General features: G+C 35.7%; 1 protein-coding gene across 8 annotated transcripts in view; it reads right to left on the bottom strand.

The window, feature by feature from the left end:
• stxbp5l (syntaxin binding protein 5L) overlaps window positions 1–21,171 on the bottom strand; it is a 160,728-nt gene that overhangs the window by 69,852 nt on the left and 69,705 nt on the right. For all 8 annotated transcript variants that reach the window (XM_039682068.2, XM_039682072.2, XM_039682069.2 and 5 more), the window contains exons 3-5: window positions 20,935–21,016; window positions 14,595–14,695; window positions 612–746 (exon numbers count right to left, since the gene is read on the bottom strand). In XM_039682068.2, coding sequence (XP_039538002.2) covers window positions 612–746; window positions 14,595–14,695; window positions 20,935–21,016 — 318 coding nt within the window. The remainder of the gene's footprint in view (window positions 1–611; window positions 747–14,594; window positions 14,696–20,934; window positions 21,017–21,171) is intronic.

Here is a 21,171-nt window from a genome sequence, read left to right as displayed (position 1 = left end):
TAATTCAATTGACAAAAAAAAAAAAAAAATATATATATATATATATATATATATATATATATATATATATAAAAAACAGAAGAGATGGTATCATTTATTTTCCAATTGCATTTATATATATTTTTTCCCCATTCATTAATTATTTCTGGTCATTTTATTATTACTCTTGTCAGAGTATGACAGCACCATTTGCTATTATGCAAAAGAGCACTAAATAAATCCTGCATTAAATCTTCTTTGGTGCTCCACATAAGACATTCTTACAGGTTTGGAACGACATGAGGGTTGTTAATGATGCTGTCAAATCTCAGCAATGTTCCAAACCTGTTAAATTCTCATTTTTGGATGAATTATTCCTTTAGGAGTATAGTTGTGCTAACCCTCCAATATCCCTCCATGAAATTGCAGACTTAAATTTATAATTGCATTTATAATTGTTTCATATTCCAGATGACTTATTATCACATCATCATCTTTATAAGATACATGTATTATTTGATAGCGTGGGCGCTCTGGCATTCTATTGATTACCTCTTTATTAGTCATGTTAGCTGCATTGACTTTTTCTATTAAAATAAAATAACTTTTATATGTACTGTACTTGTACTCACAGTTCTATGGCCTTGTTCCACATGATGACATATCCAGACAAAACGAAGGATTCGATGTTCACTATGTGTGTATTTCCACGCTCTGTCCCCACATAAAGCCATTTACTTTGAAACGGAAGATGACAAAACGTGATCCTAAAAGAGAGATGGAAAATGGAGGAATTATATTTGTGCAAGAGAGAATAAGAGATCACACAGGGTGTCAGCATCATGTTAAAGTAGAACCAGTAAGTCAATAATTACCAATCTAACTAATAGTCATCACTGTTTTTATTCATGTTCACAACAATCACATTACATTGCAGCCACAATTTTCTTCAGAAAGCTGCAGAATTAAATACAGATGAGAGTGTAATGTGTATTATTGCACATACTCATTTCCAGAATGTAATTAGACAGTGAACCGTGCAAAAACTAAACAAGCCAAATTAAATGTGCAAGTTTAAAGTTCTGCTCCAACTCAAATATTTTTCAACATGCCCTTGCTCATCTTTTGAGCAAAGGATGAACTGTCAACTGAAATATGAAGCACAAAATGACCTTCTATGATTATTAAAGAGGAAAAAGGCATTAACTGAATGAAACAAATAGGGCCTGGATGCACGATGGGCTGCAAAGTGAAGGGGCACTGCTTTCTTTAGTCTCTCGACTATTACACAAGCACGCTTGGGACTCATGATAGGATGTTTTCACACACTTCATCACTAGAGTTGGTTTGAGTTTGCTTTCCTTTGGTGAAGCTTGCCCATAACACGCATGTGCAAAAAAACAGTCATGGAATTCATTTTGTAAATTACTTCACAAACCAGACAGAGACGAGTTATGTGAACAGAGGAGGGGTTGACAAAAAAGAAAAAAGACAGAAAGAAAGAAAAAAAAAAACATGGTCAAAAACACAGGCTTCAAAAAACGCTTGAATCCTTTAAAGAAAACCTTTGGCTGAATAGAAAAAAGTATGCCTTTATGCCTTTTCTTTTAGGTTATGTTAGGAGCAGCACTATGAGATGTTTATAACATTTATCCCATCACTGTTCAAATTGGAAGCATAACGACAAAAATACCAAATCTTTACTGTGTTAACTTTACTGCAGTTATTATTAAAAAAATATTATTATGTCTTAAAAAGAATGTAATTACTTGTGGCAATCCCACAAGAAATATGCCTTGCTAAACCAAATTTAAGGGCAGTTCATCCTCTTCCGTCCAAAGTACCAACAAACACATTTGTTGGTTTATAGCACACATTTACATAGACCAACAATTAGAAAACACCACAGAGGGAATACGAGGACGAATCCTGTGTGAAATAAACCCTAAATCTACCTCACACAGTTTACTTTAAATGATTTGCTGTGTCCTGTCCGTCCGTGAAAACATTCTTACATTCAGTAATATGGAAATTAACAATTTATTGACATCTAAAAGACACATTTTGTAAACTCTATACAATGCAATTGGTAACACTTTATTTCGATAGTCCACTCACAGAGCTACCCTCAGTTCTTTGTGACCCCTGGTTAGCTCTTCCACAAAACACAGGAACACATACTTGGTTTTTAAAGACTCTTTATTTACCTTAGTGTACCAGCAACATGAGAGATGGATTGTCCACACAAATGTATTCACAACTGTACTGTTGTGTCTCAGACTGGCCACCTGAGCACTAATCCTGAGGACATTTAACGTTTGTTGCAGACTGTTGATTGTCACCTGGAGCAGCATACAGGATGGTGGCCATCTTGAATTGGGTAAAAGACTGGAATGGACTTTTCTTATGTTTTTTATACCTGTGCTGTGTTGCATCATGGGAAGTGGGAGATACCAAGTATGGTGTTAAGGGAAGGGGAATTGGGATGTTAATGTGAACTTCTTTTAATTATTGTTGAAATTTAGTGAAGTTGTGCTGTTATTTAACTTTGTGTGGTGAAAAAAATAGTCAATATACCAAAAAACAGCCTTGCATCAGGCCTACTACTTCAATCACAGCAGTCAGTTGATACAGCATTCACTACCAACAGTCTTTACCCTCCTGATCACTTCTTTCTGTGAGAATTTATACCCCTAGGGGCAACCATTTCTCACCAATAATCACATGGGGAAGTAATAAAGATCATGAACAGCTAATAAATATCAATTAAAAATATGTGATCAAGTAACTTCATTTTCTTCACCACACAAAGTTAAATAAATGGACAACTTCACTAAATTTCAACTATAATTAAAAGAAGTTCACATTAACATCCCAATTCCCCTTCCCTTAACACCATACTTGGTATCTCCCACTTCCCATGATGCAACACAGCACAGGTATAAAAAAACATAAGAAAAGTCCATTCCAGTCTTTTACCCAATTCAAGATAGCCACCACCCTGTATGCTGCTCCAGGTGACACTCAACAGTCTGCAACAAACGTTAAATGTCCTCAGGATTAGTGCTCAGGTGGCCAGTCTGAGACACAACAGTACAGTTGTGAATACATTTGTGTGGACAATCCATCTCTCATGTTGTTGGTACACTAAGGTAAATAAAGAGTCTTTAAAAACCAAGTATGTGTTCCTGTGTTTTGTGGAAGAGCTAACCAGGGGTCACAAAGAACTGAGGGTAGCTCTGTGACAAGTCCACTTTAGACATTCTACTAATTATAACTAACTTTTCAACTACATGTCAACTAACTGTCATTAGAGTATTAGTAGACTTTCTGCTTAATACCTGCTAACACTTTATTTTGTTGGTCCCCCAACAGACATTCAACTGACTATAAGTAACTTGGCGACTACAAGTAAACTTATTCTCCTAACCCAAAGCCTTACACCTAACCATAACCATAACAGTCTACTGACAGTCTACTATAATATACTAATACTCTAATGAGAGTTAGTTGACATGTAGTTGAAAAGTTACTTACAATTAGTAGAACGTCTAAAGTGACTATCGAAATAAAGTGTAACCCTGCAATTTAATGTCAATTATCTTCATTTGGGGGTTTATGTCAGAAAATATTGATAAACAATATTTGATTGGTTGTGAATAATGATAATTTAATTATGCATTAAATTTGATTAATTGTTTTTTTAAACAGAGCTCAAATCTTACAGCCCTATTCTGGGTCGTTCATGTTCAGAGGCAGTGATTCATAGCTCTATGTGGCTCTGTTTCTTTAGCAGTTGGAAGTAACACTTGTCACACTTGTTCAGAGTGTTGCCTGGTTTGGATCTGCTCTAAGGCTTGTGCCAGTCAAACGTCAGCCCCTCTTGGGTACACTTGTGTGTATTTTGGGATGCAGCAATTAATTGGAACACGATTACCTCAAGACAAAAGAGCTAATGAGACATGAATGAAATGAGAAGAGACTCTTAGACTGACTGACTCTGTTTTCTCTATTCAGGCAAACCACGTATATGACATAAAATGATTCCCTCGTGCTGGTGTGTTGTTTGTTTCCATAGTATTCCCTAGTCTCCAGTGTAAAAGGTTAAAATAGTAAGCTATTTGGATGATGCTCACTATGTTAATTGCGAAATAATTACCAAAATTAGGCAGCCTGTTAGAACTCTGATTTATCTCTGCTACTGTCACAACAGAAACTCTCCAGGGAATGCGTCTAATAACACGCCACATATTTATACACATGTAAACATGTGCACTTGTTATTAATGCTTAACATGACATTTTATAATTCAACAGCTTATTTGTGACTGTTCATATATTATAAAGATTTTCCGTGGTTAACTGTCCCTCTCTAATCCAGATACATTTGAAAATGGCATTTTCGTTTCAAAATGCTCTCCGTCCACACTAGCATTTTGCAAAAGTTTTTCATTCACACTGATTAAATGGATTAAATTCACCATTATGTGCATGCGTAAAAGCTCATAAAAGCTCACTGATATGATCCAGAGGGAACAGACATAATGCTCTCGTGCTATTCTTCTGGCATCATCTTTTTATTTAGCCAATTGTCTCACCACTTACTGATGTGTCCAGGAGGTCTCCACTATAGGCTATGCTCTACATTCTAAAACGCAATTGCCCTCATATTTTGCCCCATGACCTCAATTACAAGTATATTTTCTGCCATCTTTGCAGGAATGCGATATGAACAGTGAGAAAGTGAATATAACACAACAGGCAAAATAGGATTATAAACAGATACAGTATTTATCGGTCCAATATACATCACATGACTAAACATGTGTCATTGTTATAAAATACTTCAGTTTTCACAGTCCACACTACAACGCCAAAACGCCGTTTTTTAAATTTATCCACTTGCGATAAAAGCTCAGTTTTTGCAGGACAAACACGCTGTCTCAGAGTGGACAGAAGGCCAAAATGGAGAGAAAAGATGTTTTTTTCAAATGAAAAGGCATAAGTGTGGAAAATGCCTAACAACATTTCATATTCTGGCTCAACCATTGTTAAGTTTTGGACGAGACTACCTTGTTCAATCAAAATGGAAGACGGTGACAAGACTTAAGGAGTAGTTCACTTTTCAAAAAAACTTTTGCTGATAATTTACTCACCCCCAGGTCATCCAAGATGTCCATGTCTTTCTTTCTTCAGTCGAAAAGAAATTAAGGTTTTTGATAAAAAACATTCCAGCATTTTTCTCCATATAATGCACTTTAATGGGAACCAAACGGTTCAAGGTCCAAAAGACAGTTTCAGTGCAAACTGCAAACTGTTCAAATGGCTTCATATGATTCCAGACGATGAATAAGGGTCTTATCAAGCGAAACGATCGATCATTTTTAAAAAAATAAAAAAATAAAGTTTAAGTTTTATAAGCTCAAACACTCGCCTTGCTCTGTTTTATGATGCGCGTTTGTACGAACTCGTTCATCAAAATGAACAAATCTTTTTCCGAGTCAATTCATTCATTTCGTTTGTTGAATGAACCAAATGACTCGAAAAAAGATCCGTTCATCTTGATGAACATGTTCGAACAGGAAAGTCATGAAAATGCATCACAGAACAGCAAGGCGAACATTTGAGCTTATAAAATAAGCTTTTTTTTTAAATGAGCGATCGTTACACTTGATAAGACCCTTATTCATCGTCTGGAATCGTTTAAAGCCCTTTGAATGGTTTGCAGTTTGCACTGAAACTGTCTATTGGACCTTGAAACATTTGGTTCCCATTAAAGTGCATTATATGGACAAAAATCCAGCTGGATTGTTTTCATCAAAAACCTTTATTTCTTTTCGACTGAAGAAAGAAAGACATGGACATCTTGGATGACATGGGGTGAGTGAGTAAATTATCAGCAAAAGTTTTTGTTAAAAAGTGAACTACTCCTTTAAGGTTTGGTAACTTCATTCCTTAAATTATAAGTAATTATGAAAATGATCAATAAAACTATCACATAACTAAGGGTCTGTTTGAGACATCACGCTGGAATCTATCCAGTGGCATCATCCATCATCCTTATAAGCAGGTTAACTAGAAAATAAAGACCAGCACACGGTAATTCACTGCTGTCCACACTCATTACATCCCTCTCTGTTTTCCTCGCCTCAAGGCCCCGGGGTCCTCAGACAATCGGGATGATTGTAAATGAAGGTTGCGAGATGCTGGACAGACAGCTAAACTTGTCAGGGTTAGAATGCTAATGGGGCACCTGGCCATGCTACCGTGTGTTTACCCGTTTCTGATTGCAACGCATTGTAAGCCCAGATGAGAAAATGACTGTCATGGTGTTAAGGGCTTTTAGGGAGCAACTGTTCCAAAATTTTCTTTTGCAGGTTCTGTGGGTAAGATGAACACATCAAATTAGACAAAATTAGAGTCATTCATATTTTTGTTCAGTTTCTTAGAAAAAGAGAAAGTGTACATTTTAAATGTGTGCTGTAAACTGTCGTTCAAAGGTTTAGGGTCAGTGTGAAATTTCTAATTTTCTAAAATTAGATGCATTAAATGAATAATGTTATAAAATATTTATTTCGAACTTCCTAAAATCAAAGAATCCTGAAAAAAAAATACTGTATTTTATTAAAATGTTAAGCAGCATAATGGTTTTCAACATTGATAATGATAATACATTTTTCTTAAGCACCAAATCATAGCATATTAGAATAATTTCTGAAGGATTATGTGACACTAAAGACTGGAGTAATGATACTGAAATTCAGCGATTAGAGAGAAAACAAAAATAAAAAAAAACGTACCCCTAAATATAAGCTTCTGTGCTTGCATGCTGTGTGTTTTGGGCCAAAAATGCCTCAACTTAATTGATCAGCTAAAATATTGAAGGACTACAAATTTCTGTTCTTTCTGTGATGCAAAGTGCCTTGTTTTTTGTATCAGACATGCATGCTGGGTGTCTTGAATCAGGCTTATAGCCCCCCAGAGCCTGTCTCCTGACCCTGCTGAGCTGAAAATCTCTGTCATCTGACATAGCCGTGCACAAAAGTATGCACCCAACCGTGCACGCACACACACTCAGACAGGCACCTGCTGATCTGAGAAAGCATTTCTCATTACATGTGAATTTGCATAATTTTAATAAAGCCAAATATAAAACACTTTAGGGTGAAAGCACATACATAAGAAAAAAATCCTTGTTGATGTGAGTGAAACTGTCGTGGAGGGCGAAAGCATGACTTTGTTTGTTGCGGTGATGAACATAATCATACCCAAAAAAACACAGCACGTAAAAAGAGCCTGTATCACATACCACCTTGTACTGCTATTCATAAGCTTTCATGTTTTAGATGAGTATGAACTAGGGTAGCCCCATCTTTAACAATAATTTGAATGCAATATTTCAGTTCTGTTGCACAATATGCTCTATGACACTCCTTATCAGGCTTCTCAGTTTGATGCCGATCTAATGATTTTGTCCCATGTGGCTGATGCGGTTTCTGAGTACTATAATCGATCATAAAACTCCACATGGAAAAAGATCAATGTAAAAGATAACAATGGTCAATTACACTACCATTACAATGTTGGGGTCAGTAAGATTTTTTTGATGGTTTTGAAAGTAGTTTATGTTCACCAAGGATTTATTTATTTGATTCAAAATACAGTCAAAACAGGCATATTGTGAAATATTATTACAATGTAAAATAACAGCTTTATGTTAAGTGTTCTCTATATATTTTAAAAAATAATTTATGTATGTGATGCATTTTCAGCTTCATTAATCCAGTCTTCAGTGTTACATCATCTTTCAGAAATGATTCTAATATGCTGATTTGATTTGGGTCTAAAGAATATTGCTTATTTTTAAGAATGTTGAAAAGTCATGTTGAACGCTGCTTAATATGTTTGTGGGAAACATGTTACATTCATTTTCAGGATTCTTTGATGAATAAGAACTTCACGAGCAATCTGTTTATTTGAAATGGAAAATTGTTGTAACAAAGACTTTACTGTCAACATCTATTAAATGCATACTTACTGACTAAAAAAATATCAATTTCTTTAAAGAAAAAAACAACAACTTATTGACAGCAAATGTGTGCCATCAATTCCATTCAAAACAGCTTAAATAGCCTGTCAGACCACTCATGCATGTAAACCACACATAAAATGTCCCTTCTACCTTGCAGATATCACTAAAATAAGAGTTCTGAGAAACAACCATCCCGCGTGACAGCCCAAGGCTCTGAGTCTGTAAACAATAAAAAAGCATCAGGGGAGCAACCTGAAATATGCAGTCTACCTTTCAGATTTACTGACACAACAAAATCTCTTTAGTAACATTTATAGGTATTCATACATGAAGTGTGGTTTCATACAAGTCTGGATAGACAATGACATGTACAGTATATTATAAATGTATTGATTTGAAACTATCGTGTTCAGTGTTGGTTTTCTGTTTCGTTTTGATGGACTCTTAGTTTGTATATCATTATTTCTTGTGTTTCCTTTGTTCTGTTTACAAGTTTGTTTCTATAGGAATTAGAATTATAGGATTATGTTGTACACCTGTTTCTAGTTTAGTTCACATAACCCTATGCATAGCCCTTAGTTTGTTCAGTTGTTTGTCTTGTGTTGCTAATTAGTAGGGAAGTTCGGATTTTACCGATTCAGATCTTGAATCTCGTTCATCAAAATGAACAAATTTTTCAAGACATTTCGTTAATTTACATGTTAATAGCCAAATTCCTCAAACACATTAAATGTTGCTCGCATTTAGAATAAGAAAAAAATTGCAATGCAAGGAAAAGGCAAAATTATGAGAAACAGAAAGGATTAAATCATTTATCTGGGTCTTCAGAACAGCTATGCTGTCTGTTAGTTTAACTCACCTCCCGATCTTAGTCGTTCATTTATTCTGTGACATCCTCATACTTTGAGCTATGTAGTCTGTACCGGATACAGAATTGATTAGTTCAAGTTGAGTCTATCGACTTCGGGTTTGAGTCGTTCATACATCCTGTGAAAGCCACATACGCTGAGCTATGCAGTCGGTACCAGATACAGAACTGATTAGTTCATCTTTTGAGTCTTTGGGTTCGAGTCGTTCGGTTTTATGTCACGTAAGTGCATATTGTTATTAGGCTGTACATTGGTATCTTTATCAAAGTGATTTTCCCCATCATAGATAAAGTTTAAAAGAATGAACAACTATTTAGTACCGCATTCATATGGAAAAGAACCATCATGACAGAAATTCTAAAAAATCATAAATTCAAACAAAAAAAAGCTATAATTTGAGTCCAAAAACGCAGCAGGCTAACTGACAAAAGAGACTGACAGGAAGAAAGCAAGACCCAAAGATTCGAGAGATTAACTAATAATTTCTGTTTACAGTACAGAACCTATAGGTCATTACAAAATGAACGAATCACTCTCTGAGATAAAAACGGTAGTCCCGAGTCATATTAAAGATTTATTCAAAATTAACGAATCGTTCATGACCGACCCATCACTATTGCTAATGCTGTCGCGTGTTTACTGCTGCGATCTTCTTGTCATTTCTCTCGTGGATTATCTTTTTTTGTATTCGCTTATTATAGTGCTAAATTTAAGTGCTATCTAAATTTAGATCTTTTCTCTCCTCGTTCATGCCTGAAATGCAGTGACGGCAACAAAAACAATCAATTTTACATCAACTTCAGAGTAGGGCTGCAACAACTAATCGATAATAATCGATTATGAAAATCGGTGTCAACGAATGTCATTATCGATTAGTTGGGCTGCTCACGTCAGGGGAACGTTTACTGATGACGTCACTTTCATGACAACAGTCACATGCAAAATGGCAGAGAGTACAGAACAATCGGCGGCAGAAAAAAAGTGTGCGCCCAAAGTCACCTAAGGCATGGCAGAAGAAAAAGACTGTAACCTGCAAGTTAATGAGCTTGTGTGGCATGGAAGTACCACAGTGATGCACTAACACGTTAGTGTCACGAATGAAACATCAGCATGGTAAGCAAAAACTGTACTGTATATCCTCATTATATGAAGTTTGTGAAAATTGTATGGTCTAGTTTAAATGTAATGCTACTTTGTAAAAAGCTACGTTTACTAACTTCAGGACCGCCCCACTAGGTCTATTTGGTCTCGAGCATCAGGTTGCGCAATCAGTTCACTTGCAACATAAGTGATGAATTAAAATAGCGCTGCTGCAGAAATAGGTTAAATTAAAACTGTGCTTACAAAGTGAAGCACTAAATATAAAGGCAGTAAATAACAGCAGCAGTAAAAGATTGTTTTTTAGTGACAGTACTCAGTGGTTTTCAGCGATTGCACATGCACTGATGTATAATTTTTCCTGTCCTTTTAATCGAGTCGGTTAGCTTGATGCGTACCTCCATTCCGCTCTCTTTAGCATTTGTCCACTATTAAGTTTTAATTGTTTTTCAAACGCGATCTACTGCGGCTCTACTACGTTCACACGCTTGTTTTTTTAGGCTTTCTAGATTTAATTTATCAATATATCCTTATAATTAATTTAATTTTAAATAGAAATTAAATGTATTATATATTTTAGATGTTTTTGGTTTTTATCTTCACATCATTTTTTTACATTAATCATGGCATCAAAAAAAAATACATGTAATAAATATTTTCTTCTTTCACACATACATGCAAACGCATGCATTGCCATGCTGATTTCATTCAGAGGAAGGCATGTAGAGCACAGCTGACAACATTGCTAGCTAAATGATACACACTGCCCCTGGCATCACAATGCAAACACATTAGAAAGCAGCTAATGTACATGTTTGCTAGATATACAGTAGTCTGAAAAAAATCATCATTCACTGGATGTTATGAAGACGCTAACTTAACAGAAATGTGGAAAGACAACACATTGAATTTTCATTTGGCATCCTCTGGACTTATGTGAGCTACAAAATGTCACAGAGCATTTTGTCATTTAGCTGTTTTGCCTCAAGGATACTCGAGTCAAAAACAGCCAATTTTCTTTTCTCATGACCGATTTCCACCTTCTCTCTGACTCTGCGGCAATTAAACCTTTTTTGCTGCTGTGTCTTTGTGATTTTAATATAAACACCCTATTTGTATATAATTCTACCACCTCTATCCCATAATCTGATCCAATAGGTGTTTATTAATGCCTGTGTGGTGTCATTTTTGTAAAAAAAAAAAAAATAATAATAATAATAATAATAGATAAAGCTATAATAGAAGATTATACTACATAACAGTTTTGCAAGCTGGGATGTAAAAACTTTGATGCTCAATATCTCAAGACTACCCTAAACGGAGATAGAACCTTATAATTCTAAGCTCACGATAGCCTGATTACATTGTAAGACGTGACACAAAAATTGTTAAAATCCGACTGAAATGATCATGCTGCTATAATGTGAAATCATCATAATTCATTATTCATTGTCTGTCTGCTATCACATGCATTTCAGTTGAGGGTGAGTCAGTTATCTTTATCTCTGGTTCAAATATTACAAAAAATTTGTTTTGTTTTTTCTTTCCTTTTCCACAGCAATAAGCCACATTTGGACAAGGTCTTCTCACTTCACTCTAAATGATTAGGTGGGAAGGGAACAAATATATATATAAAAAGAAAAGCTGTTCATGACTTTTCCTTCAATTCACTCAAGGTCTTTCTGTTTGTGCAGAATTCATTAGTTTTTCTGTTATGACTTCCAGAAAGGTTTCTCTACTTCTTTATAATTACAAGAAGCTTGTGCATTATGGTTGCCCATAATGCAACCATAACATTTCATACCTTTGAATGAGAGCGACATTTATTAGAGCTCACCCTGACTCATTTTATATATATATATATATATATATATATATATAGACAGGGGGGAGTAAGCATGTTTTTCGCAGGTTTTCCCACTTACATAGCATGTAGAAGTCTGTAATTTTTATCATAGATATGTACTCTTCAACTGAGTGATGGAATCTAAAACAAAAATTCTGAAAATCACATCATATGATATTTAAGTAATTCATTTGCATTTTATTGAATGACAAGTATTTGTAACATCATAACAGCAGACCTTAATATTTGGCACAGAAACCTTTGTTTGCAGTTACAGAGATCATATGTATCCTGTAGTTCTTGGCCAGGTTTGCACACACTGCAGCAGGTATTTTGGCTCGCTCATCTATAGACCAAGATGTAAACAACACTGGTCCAGAAGCACTTCCTGTTTTAGTTTGTAACTGTTTTCTTTATTTCACATGTAAAGAAAACATCTTAAAGATGTTTGTTTAACTTTTTGATTCAGTTTTAAATGTTCTGTTGGTTGCATTTTGTCCCAGCTTTTATGTAGTGTTAAAAAACTGAAACAGGAAGTGCTTCTGGACCAGTGTTGTTTACATCTTGTGAAATGGTCTATACAGACCTTCTGCAGATCCTTCAGGTTTTGGGGCTGTCGCTGGGCAATACGGACTTTCAGCCTCCCATCCAAAGATTTTCTATTGGGTTCAGGTCTGGAGACTGGTTAGGCCACTCCAGGAGCTTGAGATGCTTCTTACAGAGCCACTCCTTAGTTGTCCTGGCTGTGTGTTTCGGGTCATGTCATGCTGGAAGACCCAGCCACGACCCATCTTCAATGCTCTTACTGAGAAAAGGAGGTTGTTGGCCAAGATCTCACGATACATGGCCCCATGATCCATCCTCCCCTCAATACGGTGCAGTCGTACCAGAAAACCATCCCCAATGAATGATGTTTCCACCTCCATGCTTCATGGTTGGGATGGTGTTCTTGGGGTTGTACTCATCCCCCTTCTTCTTCCTCCAAACACAGCAAGTTTAGACAAAAAAGCTCTATTTTTGTCTCATCGGAACACATGACCTTTTCCTTTTCCTCCTCTGGATCACCCAGATGGTCATTGGCAAACTTCAGACGGGCCTGGACATGCACTTGGCTTGAGCAGGGGGGGCCTCGCGTGTGCTCCAATCCTTGACGGCTTAGTGTTACAAATGGTTTTCTTTGACTGTGGTCCCAGCTCTGTTCAGGTCATTGACCAGGTCCTTCCATGTAGTTATGGGATGATCCCTCACCTTCTTCATGATCAATGATGCCCCATGAGACGAGATCTTGCATGGAGCCCCAGACCGAGGGAAATTGACATCATCTTGAACTTCTTACATTTTCTAATGATTGTGCCAACTGTTGTTGCCTTCACACCAAGCTGCTTGCCTATTTGTCCTGTAACCCATCCCAGCCTTGTGCAGGTCTACAATTTTATCCCTGATGTCCTTAAATGAAGTAATTTTATCCCTGAAATCCTTACATTCTCTGGTCTTGGCAATTGTGGAGAGGTTGGAGTCTGTTTGATTGAGTGTGTGGACAAGTGTGTGGTAAATGGTTCAAACAGGTGCAGTTAATATAGGTAATGAGTGGAGAACAGGAGGGCTTCTTAAAGAGAAACTAGCAGGTCTGTGAGAGCCAGAATTGTTATTGGTTTTAGGTGATCAAATACTTTTGTCATGCAATAAAATGCTAATTAAATACTTAAAAATCATACAATGTAATTTTCTGGATTTTTGTTTAAATTCCATCACTCACAGTTGAAGAGTATATATATACACACACACTCTTCAAATATTATTTAAAATATTAAATTATAAGGGACATTACTTTAAAAAAATATTTCAACTTAAAAGTATGTATTATGTACTTGTATAATTATACATAACAATTATACAATATTACAAATTAAAATAATATACAGTATTATGTATAAATAAATATTATACATAAAAGGAAAAAAGACCACATGAAAATCGAAATGAGTTTTAAGTCGGCAGTCTTAAGTTTTAAAACGTAAGTTAGTGCCAAATGTGGGGTTGCACAGTATAAGGTTAATGCTACATTTTATGATGGATGTGATATTTTTATTTAATACATACTGGACTATGTCCATTGCATTTTCTGGAGAAGAACATCCACACTATGTGCTCAGAAAATAGCCCTGAAGGGAAAGGACATGAGCTGGAACAGTTTAAAATATTGAGGCGTGGCTTCACACACTGTAGTCTAGAACTATCTCGGTTTACTCCATCACATTTTAATTCTGACCAATACTCTGCAGCCTTGGGCAGTCAGCAACTTCTCCTCAAGTTGAAATATTCTGATGGATTCTCACTTTCAATGTCAAAAATAAGCCGCACTTTTCTCTTCTAGGGGGAACCGAGGTTACTTAACCTTACATTTTTCCATCTAGCAGTTAAAAACATCCACATGCCGAGAATCAGGAACACCATCCCCTCGATAGGCTCCATTGTTCCTGTGTTGTGGGTTTGAAAATGTGGCGTGTTTAAGATGATGTCATGACAGTAGAGGCGCGTGCAAATAACGATCAGTCCCACCCACTACTGCAGTGGAAAATCAACCGAGCTAAAGCGAACCGAACCGATCCGTACCGAGTCGAGTCGTACCACGCAGTGGAAAAGCGAAGCGAGGCGAAGCGATGCGAACTGTTCCGCGCCGAGTCGAACCGTACTGAGCCGAACCGAGCTGTACCATGCAGTGGAAAAGCGCTATCAGTAACCGAGTATGTTATATTAATGGCTATACTCACCGCTCTCTGTTGAATTTGAGAGAGTGTAGGATAGCCGGACGTCGCTGTCGTAAATTCCAGAGATGCAGCGTGTCGTCCGCACAGGCTGTGACCAGTGCCCCCTATGGATACATAAGTGTAACAACAACACTCAATCCGAGCAATGAGGTGGCAAATTTACACCATTCTTTGTAAGTTATAATCAAAGTGTATAAGTTTGTGACTGGTGTTTTATTTCAGCTGATGATATCAACCATTTTGCTTCTTCATTTGTCAGAAAACCTGCTTGGAGATCATTCAAATTCAGTTAAATATAGTCAGTTTTCTATTTCTGACCTAAAAATCATGCATTGTATATACTATGTACCTAATAAAAAACTTCTCAGACATGTAATTGAAATGCTTTTATTCACTTTCTATGATGTAGAAAATGATACGGCATACGATGCTTCTTCCAGGTCACAATTGAAATAGGAATTTCCTCATATAGTTGCAAGGAAATGATAAACCATAATTTATTTTGTCACATTGATATGTTTCAGTCTGTACAACTCTGCTGTTTTCCCATGCATTTCATGCATATTTCATGATATTAAAGTCCTCCTTGGATAGAGACCGCAATAGTCTGAAAAAGACATGCTCTATGTATAACAGAGCTCAGGATGGTTTTCATGGTTAATGGAGAACGAGGAGGGAGAGCAAAAAGTGATGAAAGTCCCTAAAAGTGTGAATGAGAAAATCTCTTTTCCAGTATGCCTAACACTGTCAGAATGACAAAAGTCTTTCTGACCCGGTTTATCTGGACGACGACCTATATAATTTTGAAGTCTGTATCGAATTTTCTATTCAAAGCCAGGCACAATGCTCAGGAAGCAAATAATTCAGCTTGTAACCTGGAACAATAAGTGACATTTCAGGTTCTGGATGAGAAAATGGTAGTATTAATCTGAACATGTTTTATCAAATCATTGCCTAATATGAGGGTGGTCATATGCCAATAGCAAGTATATAAGTCTATAAGTTTATGTTCCTCATGATTGTGTAGTTTTGGTTCCATCTTTATTCTCATGTCTGTTTCTCTCAGTGCACTGAAGCCTAGTTTAGTTCAGATGACTGACAATTGCGTTTCCATGGAGATGGTGTTTAGGTAAACACAGACTGCACCAGCGCACCAAAGGACAAAGGCAGAGAAAAACAGACATCAAGAAGAAACTTTAGTTGTGCTGTTTTGAAGTCAGTATTCCCATTTTACTTCATTTGTGAAGATTTACAAGTCAATCAACAAGAAAAACGAAGTAGGGTATGACTACATTAAATTCTTTGGAATTTGATTAGATGGTAAGTCAGTGTTATCAAAAATGAGTGTTTGCATCATAGATATTTATGTAGATTCCAGTGGTTAGCATGTTGTCACTCACAGTGAATCAATGAGGCCACAACATTGTGTGGCATCTCGTTGAGAAACACCCGAGATTTCAACTCTTGAAGAAATGGGATAACCTTGTGAATGTTGGTTTGTGTTTTTATATGTACAGTATTAACTCAATATTATATGTTTTTACTTTTATTATGGTAACTTTTTAATGCCATGTTTGCTAACGCTGGGGTCTTGTTGTATTGTGAAAGTTGAGCAAATTCATCTGTTGAAGTCTATTTCATATATAAATATTCATACACCACTTAATCCTTTGATGCACATCATGGGTCTAAATAGACCTGACTGAGATTTAATTTTTTATATCTTTGCAAAAAATTAATTTCATCATTCAGTATTGCAGCTATTCCTAAATTAATTTGTTTTAGATCATTATAAATCCTTTCTTTCCTACAAATTTTTCCTTTCTTACTTTTCGAATAAAAATAATTTTTGTGCGTCACTACCCTTCTAATGTGTCTAAAAAGGCCCGTATTCATGTTTCTTTACTGAATATTTGAAAGAAATGCATTATCATTTATTAATCCAGGTATTCATTAAATATATTTTGAGTTCCACAAATCGTAATATTTATTTTTCCTTTCTTACTTTATAAATAAACACGTTTCTTGTATTTCTTCATCAATTTTACACACACGGGTCAAAAATGACCCATATAGAAACCTTTGATATTTATAAATAGTATAAATATATTTACTGCAGAAAACTATTCACCTGCCACAAATTTCACAATTCAACACGGCTGATTTTGTATATTTCATGCATGTAGTTTTATTTAATACATTTTTTTGTCACAGAAAATATTTGATATATTGTGAATGACATCTAGATATGGCCTAATATTTGAATGTTTAGGCTAAGGTTACCTTGACCATGAAATCCATTACTAGTGCAAAAGAGAAACATGTCAAATACCATTAGCTAGCTTGCGGTCAACATAATCTATTTTATTTAATAGGTCAACAAAATAAAAGTTGCAATATAAAGTTAAATATACACAAGTATATATTGTCACTGTCGGACAGAACCCTTGCACCTCCATATTCATTTTAATTTGTGGTCATAAATCAATGCTATCGGTCACATAAGCCGTCGTGTGGTGGCGTTCTGGTGCACTATGGCTGCTGTCGCATACACATTGATACTACACATTGGTGGTGGTGGGGAGATACCCCTACAGTTGCACTACACTACAGTTCAATTTCAGTGTTATCGGATTGCCTATGTGTGTTATGTGTGACAAAGTGGCCAGTAAACATATTTCAAGTGTTACAGTAACATTGACATTGGCTATTTTAACAAAATAGTTTTCTTTATTCATTTGGTTTATCACACTTGCATGGGTCATTTTAGAATCATGTGTGTAAACTTGATGTATTAACACAAAACCTAGGAAATATTAACATGAATTTGTGATAATTCATAAAAAATTCATGAATCTTGAAATTTATAGATCATGAAATATTAAATGCTCAAAGTGATTTCAAAAGGTGAAACAAAAAAATGCCAAGCCATGCATGAAAAAACATAGGAAATGAATACAGGTCTTTTTAGACCCATGTTGTGCATTAGAAGGGGTATCCATAGCTTGTGTATCAAAGGGTTAACTACGGTTGCATACGGTCAGTCAACTTACTCTTAAAATGTTAACAGGCCGGCTTTGACTGTTCCAATATGGCGGATTGCTTACGTATAGCATATCCAAATCAAGCCAGACCAAATGACGGCCTGTTAACTGAAGCTAAAATTATTACAATTGGTTTTCGCTAATTGAAATAAAATGAAAAAATATATAAGTATTTGATGAAAAACCTTTATGATGTTGCCTTAGAAACTAAAGTTGAAGTACTAAATTATAGAAACCATAAATGAAAACTAACTAATACAACTGTCAAAAACACATAACAAAAGGGCAAACCTAAAATAAAAATTAAATCTTAACATATTAAAATAATTTAGGACTAGTAATAAATACAATAATAGTATACAACACTTATCTAACACTGATGAGAGTTCGCTAAAACAAAACATAAATGGCTGTTTTGGCAGTTGATTAATATTATGCAATATCTTGAATTGCCTGAGATGTCAGCTGGAAAGGAAAGAGGTTATAAGACATACAATGATGGATCATATTCAAAATAAGACCTGGAATATATATTCAAAGTTAATATGGTTATTTTGATTGAGTGTTTACTATAAGAAAATTTAATTAGAAAGAGAAATGTGCTGTAATCTACTAAAAGTGAGAAGACATGGGATTTATTGTATGAATGCAACCATCTAGTTTAGTGAGGTACCATCCCTTGTGATGAATGTTATTAACATAACTCAGTGTTATTAATGAAATCAATATGAATGAAAGCTGAAACTATAAAGTGTAATATCTGAGTAATGCACCTCAGGATAAAATGTCAAGAGTGTGCAAGCACAATACAGACTTCCTACAGTCTCATGTCTCACTAAATTAGATGATTTTAATCGTGTTATAACGTATGTGTCTAATTGTGATCAAATCATCAGAGCATGTTATTCCAAATAAAAAAAAACAGGAAAACAAAAAAAACATGTTTGTCATGTTTTATCAAAATGCATTTAGCCTTTGTTTCCTTTCCTTAGCAACTATCCTTTTTTGCTGACATCACCTAGGCAAAATAATGTTAACCAATAGCAAATTATCTATTTAGCTATCATTTCAGAGTCAGACTACTGCTTTAACGCCTTTATAAAATCTTGCCACTTAATGTCATACAATACATTGATGTTGCTTAAAATTAATTTTATAAAGAATCAGCAAGTATAAAAATGGTCACAATAATCTTGCCAAGCAAGAATCAACATGTTTTGTTGATCCTAGAACAACATTCCTGGCTAAAAATTGAGTCCTAACCCTAACTCTACCCCTAAACCTAACCCTATCCATAACTTATCACTAAAATCAAAGGGAAATGATTGATGAATAACACTAATATAGAAGCACTTAACCCTGGTTGTAAGCCTAAACTTGACATAAACTGTAAACTTGTCCTTCATATCTGATGAGTTAATTGAAAAGCTATTCCAGGATCAACAGTGTTTCCCATACATTGATTTATCTGTGGAGGGCCGCCGCAATATGAGGGACGAGGACCACCGACCACAATTTCACATATGGGAAACACTGAACAAAGATGTTGATCCAGTCACGTCACGTTTGGTGAAATCACATTCACCGTCTTCAGTACCATCTCAGTTCTCAGTAGGCAAGAAACTAAAATATCTATGGTCTGATTCCTGGGGCGAAGATTTCATCATCTCCACAATTGACTGCCATCTCACATTCTGGTCCGACTCCACTAATCACCGAACAATGAATTCCCCATGGATAAAATCAAGCCCTAAATGTTGTTCTGTTCAATGTTCTACTTCACTCATTACCAGTGTTGTGCAAGTTACTTCCAAACTGTAATGCATTAGGTATTACTTGTTACTGTTATTTAAAAGTAATTAATTACCTTACAATATTACTGTCTCAGAATTGTAATGCGTTACATTACTCATGTATTACTTTTGAGTTACTTTCACCAAAATAACTAAGTAGAACTTAACTTTGGGGCTGTAACGATATGCAATATGAAACCGAAATCGCGATTCGCCACACGACTCAGATCCACGAACCTACAGAATCGCGACACACCTCTTCCAAATCCAGCGTTATTCTCTTTACCATCCAGATCCAATGCTGCCTTATCTTTTAATTAGGCTATTAGTATTATTTGAAGTTAACATTATAAAATACGTAGACCTACACCACAAAACTAGTTGAGGATAAATTATTTAAAATTGGGTCCAGCATTATGGAAATGACATTTGCAGTCAAAACTTTAAATAAAAATTCTCAGAAAATACATGTATTGAAACGTATATAGGCTACTTCCTTAAAGGACTCCAGACATTAGACAAATATCAGTCTGTTTTATTTTTAATATTAGGGAAAAGACACACATTCATGCGTGACAAAAAAATAGTAGGCAAAATATATTTTTTGTAATTCTGTTCATTACACTGCGCAAATCGGATGAGGAAGGGTTGGCTCTCCAGTCTCCATAGAACTTAAAATATTCATTTTATTTTAGTTTTCGTGTTCGCATTTATGAGGAAAAAACAATGTTACAGACGCGACCGCTCTGAACCGGCACTAAAAGACTGCTTTAAAACTTTCACATATCTGTTGCCTTTAAGAAGTAAAAGCAGACAATACACTGTAATACAATTGTAATACAAGCCTCACTGAACATGTAACGAGTAAAATATTACTGAAAATTGATTAGTAATGCCTTATACTACTGCGTTAAAGCAAAAAGTAATATGTTACTGTAATGTATTACTATTGTAATGTGTTACTCCCAACACTGCTCATTACAAAAGTAAAGTAGCTTGTAAATGCCACTTTCTACTGATATTTTTCAGATGTTTTATGGGCCATTAAAGGAAGACAATAATGGATAGAGATGAAAAAGTGGAGAGCATTCCTAAAGTAAATTGTTGTAGTCCAAAATGGCCAGCGTTGTCAACTCTCACATGTTTCTTCTTTTGTTAACGCTCTAACTTCTTGTTATTCATGAGTTGATATGGTGCATGTGCGTAAGAGCGAGACAGAGAGGCTGAGAAACGTTCAGCACTTGACACGTCTGATGGGAAATAATGACTGACTGCATTAACACCACAGGGCAAAGAAGAAGAGAAGCTCTTGACCTAAACATATTCCTCTGCAGAGCTAAGCATGCATTTACTTATGCAGTATTCACATACAGACGCTGTCTATTCTAAAATACAGATTAAAACACACATATGCACTCTGGCCTCCTACGTGCTTTCTGCATACGCTGCGCACATGAAAATGGGCTGTAATATATGTGTGCCTTCGTGTGTGTGGGTGTTTGGTACCTCATTGATGAGAAACTGCAGCTGGAGAACGGCCGCCCCACTCTCATGCTGACAATGACAGTCCACTCCTGGCCTTCCTAGACTGATGACATCCCAAAGTCAAGGAAAAAAGGACAGTCATTTACAATGAAATTCTGATCGAAATTTGAAGGTTGTAAATGCACTTTCGACACGTTCCATACAGCAAACTGGATTATACAGATAGACAGCATTTAGTGTACAGTACACTCTAAAAAA

Source organism: Pimephales promelas, chromosome 7 (genome assembly GCF_988280905.1).
Source record: "Pimephales promelas chromosome 7, fPimPro1.hap1.1, whole genome shotgun sequence".
NCBI classification, from domain to species: domain Eukaryota; kingdom Metazoa; phylum Chordata; class Actinopteri; order Cypriniformes; family Leuciscidae; genus Pimephales; species Pimephales promelas.
The sequence above is the reverse complement of the archived record's forward strand: the minus strand, read 5'-3'. Positions and strand labels throughout refer to the sequence as shown.